Genomic DNA, 14,528 nt, shown 5'->3' on the forward strand with positions numbered 1-14,528 from the left:
ATTTCGAAACGGAAGGGGCGCGAAATGACGTAATGTATCAGGAACATGTGCCATAATGACGCATGACGAAATGATGTCATTTCAAGCTGACATAACGGTCAGATATGGCTCTCGAAGCACTACGTCGTCACCCCTCCATAAAAATATTGCTACTCGACCGCCATGCCCAAATTTCTCAAGTTGAAAATGGCAAAGTCCGCCCACTGAGCTCGTCCAAAAAACAACCTCGGCAGGCAGAGAGACTAACTGTATGGGTCGAAATCTGTCCAGGGGAATCTTGCTGAAAGGTAGACTACTATGAGACGATTAGCTCGAGGTCGTACTCGAGATGGAAGGAACCTATCGGCAAGCCGAGTAACCGGGGTCAAGGTCAAATACTCAGGTCGGCCATAAAAGCTAGTTTTGTAGCAAGATATTTTAGCGAAATATTCTATTGAATATTCTCTGCACTTGTACTTTATGTTAGGTAAATGATATGTTCCATATAAATAGAAAGGTAGAGAGAAGAAATGGGGCACGTAATATTCTATATGATAAGGACCCTCATGAAAAGTTGATTCTCAAGTAAATTACAAACATTGCCTTTCCATAAAGATTCGATTTGATGTTTATCCCACATTTTCTCGCATCAGATCCGAGAAAGCTCTCTATATTCTCACGTTCATTTGTCTTACATCATTGTCAGAGAGAATCATCCACCTCATTCAATATTTGGGTGAATCATTCTATGTATTTACATTTAGTGTCATTTAATGTATTTATTACCTATCATTATTCCCATTTCATTCATAGCAGTTTCATTTAATATTTAGCACATTAAATAGGTTTTAACGTAATCCCACGTTATTTGCATAAACATGTTTCAGATTTAGAATTTATTACGTTTAACTAGGATTTACTCATTACTTTCCTATTTAATTAGTTTAACAAAAGGTTTCATACTTTTTGGTGAAACAAATATGTGTAACAACTTTTTAGTGAAAAAATTGTGTTATCCTGTCAATCTCAATTCGATTTTTTTTGCTTGATATATAACAAAACGAAACACGATATTTTTATTCTTTCAAACTTAAAATCACGTCAAAATAAATTTCCATTTTTACGTCATATTAGTTTGATCTTTTTTTATTTTTTTTGGAACACGCCTAATCTTGTGCATTCGTACTAGAGGATTGGTTATGTATTCACGTGGTCGACTAACTTTCGTCCAAACCCAAATAGTATTAATATATACTACTATTTAACTGTAACTTTAAATATAATTTTAACTTAAAATCGCTATACTTAAGCTTTAACTTTATTTGGATGCCTTAGCGCGGTGACCGCGGTCGCGTAATAATAATCACCGTATGTTTTGCCTTGGACTCCAAGGACGAATAGTCCAAAAGAATAAGAATAAATGAATGTCTTATGGCTACAAATCAACAACGAAGACTGTCCAATTAAAGGAAAAAATGTGACAGAACAGAAAGCAAAATGTGATTGGCTTCGATTGTAGGATCAAAGGCCATACGTCCCTTTTTAATTTGACCAACGAAATAAGGCCACTTTTTAATTCCAACATAAAACAAGGTCACTCGTGATCAGTAATTTAGGACGCCATGCATTACATGTTAGCCGCCGAATGCATTAATGTATACATACCAAGGGAGGCCGAATCTCGACCAGCTCCGTGACAGCCGCCACTCAATTGCCTGTTTTCTCCTAACCAAAAACCATAAGAAGCTAACCCAAGGCTAGCTCCCAGTATTTGCATACGGAATGACAGTATTTGGATCAACATCGCGTTTATTTGGTGAGCCAAATATGGTAACGATGCCAATCACCAATTCACCATATTGTTTATTCAATTAGTAAATATAACTTTTTATTGTACTCATTAATATTTTTAAATTATAAGGTAATCCTAATTTGACTCGATAGAAAGAAAACATATATATATATGGTCATAGTACACTTACTCAAATTTAACATTTACAAAAATACAAATAATTGCGTATTTGACTATGATGTGTACTGCCTTAATTCCTATGTCCTCTTTTTTATGCTTTTCATCCTTGGAATCTCTTCCAAAATACAAATTTCTTTCCTTTGCCAAAGCTCATTATCAAAATTTTTGTAGTCCCTTCTGAATCCAGCTATTAAAACCACTTTCCACTCTCCTTCTCTTATACAACCCCATCCCCATTGGTTCTTTTGGAGAGGCGTAAAAAAATTTAATTTTTTTTAATCTTTTCTAAAAATTATAGCTGACAAAAAGGTTTATTTTTTATATATATGTACCATTATATATATAAATTTACTATTTCTTTTGGCTTGTATATGTCATTAATTTCGACCAGCTATTTTTATATTTTGCCCTTAAAACTGAAACCGACATCAACAAATACAAATAAGCCAAAACCGCCCCCTGTTTCTCCTAAACATTTTCCTCTTATAAAACCCCAGAAATTACTCAAAGTAGTAGTCATCATTCGTTTCTAACATTTTCTAGAAAAACTGAATACTGTATTTCACTACTTCTTGAATCGCCATGGACGCGAAGATCGGAGCAATTGACACGTGTAAACCGGCGAACAACGACGTGGGAAGCTTACCAACAACCAACACCGTTACCATACACACACCTACCGTTCCGTTCAACTCACCGGACTCTACACTAGGCCGTCACTTAGCACGCCGTTTAGTACAAGTCGGTGTCACTGACGTTTTCGGCGTTCCCGGCGACTTTAACCTTACACTTTTAGACCACTTAATAGCTGAACCTGGGCTTAAATTTATTGGCTGTTGTAACGAGCTAAATGCTGGATATGCTGCTGATGGGTACGCTAGAGCTCGTGGTGTTGGGGCTTGTGTTGTGACTTTTACTGTTGGTGGACTTAGTGTTCTTAATGCCATTGCTGGTGCTTATAGTGAAAATCTTCCTTTGATATGTATTGTTGGTGGGCCTAATTCTAATGATTATGGAACTAATAGAATACTTCATCATACTATTGGATTGCCTGATTTTAGTCAAGAACTTCGTTGCTTTCAAACCGTCACTTGTTACCAGGTATAGTTTATAGCTTGCTACAAGAGTTTAGGTAATTTAGATTTTGTGTGTTCTAATTTTAGTTAAATATAGTATTGATTGATATAATTTTATGTTTTTCTTCTGTTTTTGGGTTTTCAGGCAGTGGTGAATAACTTAGAGGATGCACATGAACTGATCGATACAGCAATATCTACGGCGTTGAAAGAAAGTAAGCCGGTTTATATAAGCATAGGTTGTAACTTGCCGGGGATTCCACACCCCACTTTTAGCCGTGAACCGGTTCCATTTTGCCTCTCTCCTAGGTATATTATTGAGCATTTCATTTTATTCACTTTATGTGCTCTGTTTTCTTCATGTATGTAAGGATTTTTTTGTTGTGTGACAGTATGCTCTGTTTTCGTCAAGTTTAAGATGTTGATTTGAGCTTTTTATAAGTAGGAGAAGATATATTTTTTTGATTATTGAAGTATTGGAACAAAATATCAAAATGATAGTTATAAAGTAAGAAATGTCATATTGGATTTTATATTTTGAATAGGATTACCAATTTGTTTTCTTGAAGAATGGAATGTCATCAACCATGTTATATGTCTTGAAATAAAAAAGAGTTATCATATAAGCTGTTTTATAGTTACAATATCATATAATTTGGGACAGATGAATATCTTCTTTGGTGTTGATTCTGTTTTATAATTAATGTGGTCAAGGTGTTTACTTATATGGTTTTTATCTCGTATTAGATTGAGTAACCAGATGGGTTTGGAAGCAGCAGTGGAGGCAGCTGCAGAATTCTTAAACAAAGCTGTGAAACCAGTTGTTGTGGGAGGGCCAAAATTGCGTGTTGCAAAGGCATCTGAGGGGTTTGTTGAATTGGCGGATGCCAGTGGATATGCTGTTGCAGTGATGCCATCGGCTAAGGGGATGGTTCCAGAACATCACCCGCACTTCATTGGAACTTACTGGGGTGCAGTGAGCACGGCATTCTGTGCTGAAATTGTGGAATCCGCTGATGCTTACTTATTTGCTGGACCTATTTTTAATGACTATAGCTCTGTTGGGTATTCTCTGCTTCTTAAGAAAGAAAAAGCAATCATTGTCCAGCCGGATCGTGTGACTATTGCGAATGGACCTGCATTTGGTTGTGTTCTAATGAAGGATTTCCTTGCTGCGTTGGCCAAGAGGCTAAAGCACAACCCAACTGCATACGAGAATTATCGTAGGATTTATGTTCCAGAGGGACATCCTCTCAAGTGTGAGCCTAAGGAGGCATTGAGGGTTAATGTTCTCTTTGAGCACATTCAGAGGATGTTGTCTGGTGACACTGCTGTGATTGCGGAGACAGGGGACTCATGGTTCAATTGCCAGAAGCTTAAACTGCCCGAGGGATGCGGGTATGCTCCAAATGACCGAGTGAAATGCCATTTGGTATTTGCTTAAATGTTCATGTATATTGACTTGTTACTCTCTGGCTTTCTTTCAGGTATGAGTTCCAAATGCAGTATGGATCTATCGGTTGGTCTGTTGGCGCAACTCTTGGTTATGCTCAAGCAGCACGAGAAAAGAGGGTGATAGCTTTCATTGGTGATGGTAGCTTTCAGGTAAACAGATTGTTCTACGAACTAAATTTAGTACAGTGAATTGATTGGGTTCATCTATACAACAACAACAACATACCTAGTATAATCCCACGTAGTATAATCCCCGTAGTGGGGTAGTGGGGTCTGGGTTCATCTATACAATCATTTATTTATCGTTCCGTATGGCGACATTTTTTCAGGTGACTGCTCAGGATATATCAACAATGCTGCGATGCGGGCAGAGGACTATCATCTTCTTGATAAACAATGGTGGTTATACAATTGAAGTTGAGATCCACGACGGACCTTACAATGTGATTAAGAATTGGAATTACACTGGACTAGTTGATGCAATCCACAACGGGGAAGGAAAATGTTGGACAACCAAGGTGAGGGGAATTCTGATACGGAACAATGCCATTCATTTTGAGTTAAAAGATTCTAAATCAATTTATATTGTCATTGTTTCAATTATGCCAGGTTCATTGTGAAGAGGAGCTTGTGGAAGCAATTGAAACTGCAACTGAAGCCAAGAAAGATTGCTTGTGTTTCATTGAAGTGATTGTTCACAAGGATGACACCAGCAAAGAGCTGCTTGAATGGGGTTCTAGAGTCTCTGCAGCTAATAGTCGTCCGCCAAATCCTCAGTAATATTTCTGAATGCTCGTAGCTAGTTTCAGATTAGTGAAAATTCTGGTTTCCAAGTTGGCGAGTTCCCACGTTATATCTCATGTTTAATTTCTGGGGTTTGTATCCCGTGAGGGTATTCTGCTAGTATTGCTTGTTCATAAGATTGTCTATATTAGGATTGTTGTCTCTTCATTTGACAAAGTTTCGTTTACATGTTGTCTCGTTTATGAAACTTTGGACCTTGTTAATTGATCATAATATTGATCTACGTGAACAGAAGATATGACTGTATGAGCTCTTTTTTCTGGGTGCCTCTACAAGTAAGAGGATTAATATCTCGTTATATGGCCGACCTATTCGAGAGCCCAAGTAGAGAAGACATCGTTTTCATTGATAGTGCATCTTCTTGGATAGTCTGAGAGACTTTTATGTGGGAAAAAAAGAAAAGTGGGAGAAAAGCCTAGCTCGGTGTATAGAGCATTCTGCATGCGAGGTAGATAATTATAGATCACGCGAAAACGATTTTAATGCTGCGCAAAGGCTCTCCTTTCTTTTTGTGGGAGTAAGTTGAAAAATTATAATCGGAAATATTCACAATTATAGATTACCCTACCGTTACTGGGAGAAAATTGAAAGATATAATAGGAAATATTGACAGTAGTGTAACCTCAAATTTTTCTAAAACACGACTGCAGCTCCCTCTATATTTGTGTAATCATAGATATGCTTGTTCCGACTTTCACAGGTCAGATCTACTACTCTTCTAACTCAGTAATTATTTGGAAGAAGAAATATTAAGTCAGAGTGCAATGTGTAGATCCTCAATCACCAATTCCTTACCAATATAAATAAATATTACTAATATATGTATGTTGTGAAGCTTAAGGTTTTATCTCTTGCTAGTGTACTATGACTAGGGGTGTACAAAGGAAACCGACAAATCGCACTAACCCGATAATTCGAGTCAAACCGAGAAAAAAAACTCAGACTATGGGTTGGTATTGGAAAAAAAACTCGACCATAATTAGTTTGGTTTGATTTTAACTAAACAAAGTCAAACCGAAACCAAACCAACCCGACATTACATATATAAATTTTTTAGATATATTTAATATATAAATATACTTATTGTGATGTAATTTATAAATCTTTCTTAAAAGATTTTATAATTTTATTTTTTGAGGTATTATTTTAAGGTTGAACTTAGAACTTTTGAATGTTCCAATAAGTTTTATAGCCATTAACATTAGTAAATTAAATAGTGCTAACAAAAGCCTAAACCAAAATCAAATCGATGCTAATTATAACAAAAGACATTTAATTCAATACTACGAACGAGAATGTATTGAATATCTATTTTTTTTTTGCAATAATTTTAAAAACATGCATAACCTATTTTTATTTTTTCTTTAGCGTTTAGTCATGTATTTAATAATCCCTTATTAGTCTACTTATTTTAGCATGACTTAGTACTCTTAGATTATGTTTATTTTTATTATGGCTTTTTAATTAACAATATTTATATTACATAATTTTATTGTCTTTATTGTTGAATATTTTAGGATAATGCCATGACATATCTCATATTTCGTATTATTTTCTTGGAAAATACTTTATATAGTTGTATCTTACTAGAACTAAAGAAAAAGTTTGAGCATAATTTATATGTTTTATTCTACGAAGATTTTACCGGAAAAGAATCCGAAAAGACCCGAAAAACTCGAAAACCCGAGAAAAACCGAGAAAAACGAGAGTGAAAAACCCGAGTTTTATTGGTTTGGTTTGGTCTTTAGATTTAATAATCCGACACAATTGGTTTGGTTTGGTAATTGTAAAATCCGAACCAACCCGACTTATGTACACCCCTAACTACAACTATAAACTATAAGTATAAATCCAGACAGATAATACCCAATTTTGGTGTCACGACCCCGGTTCGCCCTCCGTGAACCATCGTGACGGCACCTAGTCTCTACGACTAGGTAATCCTAAACTTGCGGAAGATAGCCAAAACTTGCGGAAGTAAACAATTTAAAAACAAAAATAAGGCAAATAACAGTGTTAAATGTGCCGCTCGGCATACACCATATTTATATAGATCTCAAAATCAATATCTATATCCAAGACCCGGAAACCCACGAATCACAAGCTAAGAAAAAGAAATACTACATAACTCTAACTTCGGAATTTGTCTAATAAGAATAGAAAGTACAGAAGGGCTAAATACTAAAAGGCAGGAATAGAAAGGGACTCCTCGGTCTGTGGACGCGGCAGATGTACCTCGAAGTCTCTAAGTAGTCGCCTCCCTCAAGGATGGTAGACCTAAGTAGAAGTACCTGAATCTGCACATGAAAAACATGCGCAGAAGAGGTATGAGTACACCACAGCGGTACTCAGTAAGTGCCAAGCCTAACCTTGGTTGGGTAGTGACGAAGAAGGTTAGGGCCCTACTGAGGTTAAATACAATATAAGGGTTAACAGTGAGGAATAAAACAGTATAAATAAGTGCAACAGTAAGAAATGACATAGAATTGACAGAACAACAATAACTAGAACAGAGACAAACCAAGCCACGGAAAGAAATACAGCTCAACACAGAGATAACAATCGAGCATCTTCTAGGATACCATCCTGTAGTTCCAATTACAAATGTCCAGTGGATCTCTCGGGATACCGTCCTGTAGTCCATCATATATATCCAAAAGATCTCCCGGGAACCCGTCCCGTAGTCCAACTATCAGTGCGTGAGGATCTACCGAAATTCCAATATGTAGTCCCAAATGTAAATACCCAGTACTGGGGGAATCTACCGGGTGCATTCCTGGAGTTCCATGTGCAAGTGGATCTATCGGGAATCTAACCCGCAGTCCTAAAGTAAATGTGCAGGGAGGTCTATCGGGAATCTAACCCGCAATCCCAAAGTAAACAGACAAGGGGGAGCTACCGGAATCCCACATCCGTAGTCCCAATGTAAATACACAGCAGCCGCAAGAAAATATTCAGAGAAGGGAAATTTCATGTTAAGGCAACAAATAATTCTAGCCTAGCATGCTGCACTGAGTTCAGGTAAATAGACTGAACAATTAAAGTAATTAAATCACTTAGACATGATTTCCTAAGCTAACAACGGGCTTAATAGTACAAGTAATAAGAGCAAGAGAGGGAACATACTAATAAGTACTTAAAGAAAATCGGATTTCCAACAATTTGCACAAGTACGCACTCGTCACCTCACGTACAAGGCATTTCAATTACCAAATATATCAATCCTAAGGGGAAGGTCCCCCACACAAGGTTAGACAAGCCATTTACCTCGAACCGACTCAAAATCAACCCAACACCACGTCTTTGCCACGAGTACTCGACTCCAAATGGACCAAATCTATTCAATTCAATTGCATAATATAAATAACACTTCAAGTAACTGATTCTACAATTAAATTCTAAGCTAATACGCGAAATTATGTAAAATGACCAAAATGCCCCTCGTGCCCACGTCTCGGAATCGGGTAAAATTTATATTTTCAGAAACCCCATACCCTCACGAGTCTAACCATATCAAAATTATCCAATTCCGATACCATTTGGTCCTTCAAATCATCATTTTACATTTTTGAAAGATTTCACAAGTTTCTTCCCAAATTCCATCCCAAATCGCGAATTAAATGATGGATTCATGTACTCTAGCCAAATCTGAGTTAGAATCACTTACCCCAATGAATTACTTGAAAAACCTTCGAAAAATCGCCAAAATCCGAGCTCTCTAGGTCAAAATATGAAATAAAACCCAAAACCTCGTATTTATAGGGCATCCCCCCCCCCCCGAATTTCCACCACTGTGGACCGCACAAAAACGAGTGTCGTCCCAAAAAACTAGTGCGGTCCGCACAAAAACAAGTGATGTCCGCACAGGTTTTGACTGCAGTGACAGGCTTTAGTATTTTGGCCATAACTTTATCTACAGATGTCCAAATTGTGATTTCTTTATCTTTCTGGAAACTAGACACGAAGGGTTACAACCTTTGGTTTTGAATCATCCCAAAATTCTTTATAGATCAAAAGATATGAGCTTCCGAAATAGGACCAGTGAAATTTTCCTCACCGCGGACCGCACTGCATTTTGTGCGGCCGCACATTCTCCACCGCGGATGCACTGGATTTTGTGCGGACCACACTGGTGGGTTCTGAGGCCTGCAACTCTTCTGGACCTGCAACAGCTATGATTTTTGGTCTAAACATCCCGGAACTCACCCGAGTCCCCGGGACTTCAAACCAATTGTACCAACACATCCCATGACATCGTTCAAACTTGTTCAAAACTTCGGAACGCTCACAACAACATCAAATCACCAATTTAACATAAGATTCAAGCCTAAGAACTCCAAGAACTCTTAACTTATGCTTTCGATCAAAAAGTCTATCAAATCTCGTCCGAATGACCTGAAATTTTGCAAGCACGTCACATTCAACACTACGGAGCTACTCCAGTTCTCGGAATTCCATTCCGACCCTTAGATCAAAATCTCACTATCGGACCGGAAACTTCAAAAATTCGACTCTCGCTATTTCAAGCCTAAATTAGCTACGGACCTCCAAAACACAATCCGATCACGCCCCTAAGCCCAAAATCACCCAACGGAGCTGACGGAATCGTCAGATTTCCATTCCGAGGCCGTCTTCACACTGTTCCTACTACGGTCAACTTTCCAACACTTAAGCCCTCATTCTGGGACTAAGTGTCCCAAAACTCAAAACTGAACATCCTGGCAAATCAAAATAGCAGAAATAAACTCGGGAAAGCAATTAATAGGGGATCGCGGCGTTAATTCTTAAGACAATCGGCCGGGTCGTCACATCCTCCTACACTTAAGCATTCATTCGTCCTTGAACGAGCATAGAGACATACCTGAAGTATTGAAAAGATAAGGGTAACGGCTGCGCATATCTTGCTCGATCTCCTAGGTCGCCTCCTCGATCGGTTGGCCCCGCCATTGAACCTTCACCGATGAAATGTTCTTTGACCTTAGTTTTCTGACCTGCCTGTACAATATTGCCACTGGCTGCTCAACATAAGATAGATCCTTGTCCAACTAGACTGAACTGAAATTCAACACGTGCGACGGATCGCCGTGATACCTCCGAAGCATCGAAACATGAAATACCGGATGAACTCCTGCCAAGATGGGAGGTAAGGCAAGCTCATAAGAAACCTCCCCAACACGCATCAATATCTCAAAAGGGCCAATAAACCTCGGACTCAACTTACCTTTCTTCCCGAATCTCATAAAGCCCTTCATAGGCGAAACCCGAAGCAGAACCCGCTCTCCAACCATATAGGAAACATCACGAACCTTCCGGTCCGCGTAACCCTTCTGTCTGGACTGGGATGTGTGGAGTCTATCCTGAATCACCTTAACTTTCTCCAAGGCATCCTGAACCAGGTCTGTGCCCAACAATTTGGCCTCACCCGGCTCAAACCAACACACCGGGGATCTATACCGCCTCCCATATAAAGCCTCATACGGTGCCATCTGAATACTGGACTGGTAGCTATTGTTGTAAGCAAACTCCGCCAATGGCAAGAACTAATCCTAAGACCCTCCAAACACAATCACACACTCACGGAGCATATCCTCAAGAATCTAAATAGTGCGCTCGGACTGTCCATCCGTCTGAGGGTGAAATGTTGTACTCAACTCCACCCGACCCGAGTACCCAAATCATGCTGAACGGATCTCCAGAACCGTGATGTGAACTGAGTGCCTCTATCTAAAATGATGGACACTGGAATACCATGCAGACGAACAATCTCCCGGATATAGATCTCCGCCAACCGCTCCGAGGAATAATTAGTACATACAGGGATAAAATGAGCGTACTTGGTCAGCCGATCCACAATTACCCAAATAGCATCGAACTTTCTCAAAGTCCGTGGGATCCCAACTAAGAAGTCCATGGTGATCCGCTCCCACTTCGATTCCGGAATCTCTATCTACTGAAGTAACCTACCCGGTCTCTGGTGCTCATACTTCACCTGCTGACAGTTAAGACACCGAGCTACGAATCAAACTATATCTTTCTTCATCCGCCTCCACCAATAGTGTTGTCTTAAATCTTGATACATCTTCGCGGCACCCGGATGAATGGAATACCGCGAGCTATGGGCCTCTTCTAGAATCAACTCTCGAAGACCATCGACATTGGGTACACAAATCCCACCTTGCATCCTCAATACCCCATCATCACCAATAGTCACATCCCTAGAATCACCGCGTTGAACCTTGTCCTTGAGGACAAGCAAATTAGGGTCATCATACTGTCGCTCCCTGATACGATCAAATAAGGAAGACCGAGAAACCACGCAAGCTAGAACCTGACTGGGCTCCGAAAGATCCAATCTCACAAACTAGCTGGCTAAGGCCTTGACATCCATCGCCAGAGGCCTCTCCGATGCTGGTAAATAAGCCAAACTCCCCAAACTCCCTGCCCGGCGACTCAAAGCATCGGCCACCATATTGGCCTTGCTCGGGTGATACAAAATAGTGATGTCATAGTCCTTTAGCAACTCTAACCACCTCCTCTGGCATAAATTTAGATCCTTTTGCAAATCCTTTTGCTTGAACAGGTGCTGCAAGCTCCGATGGTCAGTATAAATCTCACAGGGGACACCGAATAAGTAATAGCGCCAAATCTTTAGGGTGTGAACAATGGAAGCTAACTCAAGGTCGTGAATAAGGTAGTTCTACTCATGTATCTTCAACTGTCTGGACGTGTAGGCAATCACCCTACCGTCCTGCATCAACACCGCTCCGAGGCCAACCCTCGAGGCATCATAATAGACCGTATAAGACCCCGAACCTGTAGGCAGTATCAAAACTAGGGCTGTGGTCAAAGCTATCTTGAGCTTCTGAAAGCTCGCCTCACACTCCTCCGTCCACTGAAATGGAGCACCCTTCTGGGTCAACCTGGTCATAGGGGCTGCAATAGATGAAAACCCCTCCACAAAATGACGGTAGTAGCCAGCCAAACCAAGGAAACTGCAAATCTCGGTAGCTGAGGATGGTCTGGGCTAACTCTGCACGGCCTCTATCTTCTTTGGATCCACCTGAATACCCTCACTCGATACTACGTGGCCTAAGAATGCCACTGAATCCAACCAAAACTCACATTTCGAGAACTTAGCATATAAATTGTTCTCTCTCAGAGTCTGAAGCACAGTCCTCAAGTGCTGCTCATGATCTTCCCGACTCCGGGAATACACCAGAATATCATCAATAAAGACAATGACGAACAAGTCAAGATACGGTCGAAACACACTATGCATCAAATGCATAAAGGCTACTAGGGCATTGGTAAGCCCAAATGACATAACAAGGAACTCGTAATGACCATACCGAGTCCTGAAAGCAGTCTTTGGGATATCTGGCTCCTGAATCTTCAACTGATGCTAACCTGAGTGCAAATCAATCTTAGAAAACACATGTGCATCCTTAAGCTGGTCAAACAGATCATCAATACGAGGCAAAGGATAACGGTTCTTCACTGTAATCTTGTTCAACTGGCGATAATCAATACACATACGCATAGAACTATCATTTTTCTTCACAAACAAGACAGGAGCACCCCAAGGTGAAACACTAGGTCGAATAAAACCCTTATCAAGCAATTCCTGTAACTGATCCTTCAACTTCTTCAACTCAGGAGGAGCCATATGATACGGAGGAATAGAAATGGGTTGAGTGCCCGGCAATAGATCAATGCCAAAATCAATATCTCTATCAGGCGGCATGCTTGGAAGGTTAGCTGGAAACACATCGGGAAAATCCCGTACTATTGGGACTGAATCAACTGGAGGGGTATCAATACTGACATCTCTCACATAAGATAAATACGCATCACCCCTTCTCAACCATACGTTGAGCTTTAAGAAAAGAAATAACTCTACTGGTAGTGTGATCTAAAGTACCCCTCCACTCAACATGCGGTACACCTGGCATAGGCAGCGTCATGGTTTTGGCGTGACAATTAAGAATAGCATAATGGGGCGACCACCAGTCCATGCCCAAGATAAAATCAAAATTAACCATGCTGAGTAATAATAGATTGGATCTGGTCTCAAAACCACTAAGAGCAACCAAACATGATAGATAAATGCGGTCCACAACAAGAACATCTCCCACAAGAGTAGAAACATAAACATGAGAACTCAAAGAATCCCGAGGTACACCCAAATGTGGAGCAAAATAAGAAGACACATAAGAGTAAGTAGATCCTGGATCAAATAGAACCGATGCATCTCTATGACAAACCAATATAATACATGTGATGACAGAATCAGAGGCTACAACCTCGGTACAGGCAGAAAGGGCATAATATCTGGCTTGGCCTTCCCCTCTAGCTGGCTGAGCAGGTGGGGTAGCAACTGGTGTTGTGATCATAGCCTGAGAACTCTGTGGAGCGTGCTGTGGCTGAGAAGTCTATGGAGGTGCACTCCTCCCACGTCTAGGGCAATACCTCACCATATGGCGTATGTCACCACACTCAAAGCAGCCTCGCGGCTGACGTGGTAGTGGGAACTGTGCGGTACGGGTACTCCAAGACCCTTGAACACCTGAAACACTGTGTAAAATCTAAGATGCAAACTAAGCTGGCTAACCCACAAAACCTCTACCATGTCGTACTCTTCCTCCAAAATAAGGACCTGTGGGTCTCCCCAGTCTACGAGGTCTACTCACTCCCCTATACTCTCCCTCCTGACCTCGTCTGCCCTCTCTCTCCTGGACCCACTTGTCCTCTACTCGGCGAGGGGTCCTCACCACCCGCTGAACTGGGACCACGGGCTGTGTCGTTATGACACCTGGGACCTAACCAATGGGAACTCGCTGTTCTAGAGCGGGGACGGCGGTAGTCTAGATCCCTCCCTCGATCTGTGAAGTATTTGGTAACAACTTAATCAACCCCGCCTGAACTAATGCACCAAACATGCTCAGGAACTGTGCTAATGTCTCCTGAAGTGCCGGAGTAGTAGTAGTAGTAGGCGTATCCGATGCCTAGGCTCTGACTAGAACTGTTGGTGACTCTTTGGTGACAGCTCGCACGGGTGCTCTGGCTCTACCACGTGTGAATCCTCGGCCTCTACCCCGGCCCCAACCTCTGAGGGCTCTCACAGAGGATGCGAGTGTCTGATCATCTCTGGTAGCACATGTCCTCACCATCTATGAGAGAATAGAAGACAGAAGTTTAGGATTGTGATGTCAAAAATCTCGCACGACAGGGGAAATCAAATT

General features: G+C 40.7%; 1 protein-coding gene across 1 annotated transcript; it reads left to right on the top strand.

The window, feature by feature from the left end:
• Positions 1-2,375: 2,375 nt before the first annotated feature.
• Positions 2,376-5,520, top strand: LOC104220230 (pyruvate decarboxylase 1-like). Its single transcript, XM_009771061.2, has 6 exons — positions 2,376-3,052; positions 3,173-3,336; positions 3,775-4,425; positions 4,515-4,632; positions 4,812-5,000; positions 5,092-5,520. Exons 1-6 carry the CDS (start codon positions 2,534-2,536, stop codon positions 5,260-5,262), a joined length of 1,812 nt encoding a protein of 603 aa, XP_009769363.1. The 5' UTR covers positions 2,376-2,533; the 3' UTR covers positions 5,263-5,520.
• The last annotated feature ends 9,008 nt before the right edge of the window (positions 5,521-14,528 follow it).

The sequence above is a fragment of the Nicotiana sylvestris genome, chromosome 12 (assembly GCF_000393655.2).
Source record: "Nicotiana sylvestris chromosome 12, ASM39365v2, whole genome shotgun sequence".
In the NCBI taxonomy this organism is placed as follows: Eukaryota; Viridiplantae; Streptophyta; class Magnoliopsida; order Solanales; family Solanaceae; genus Nicotiana; species Nicotiana sylvestris.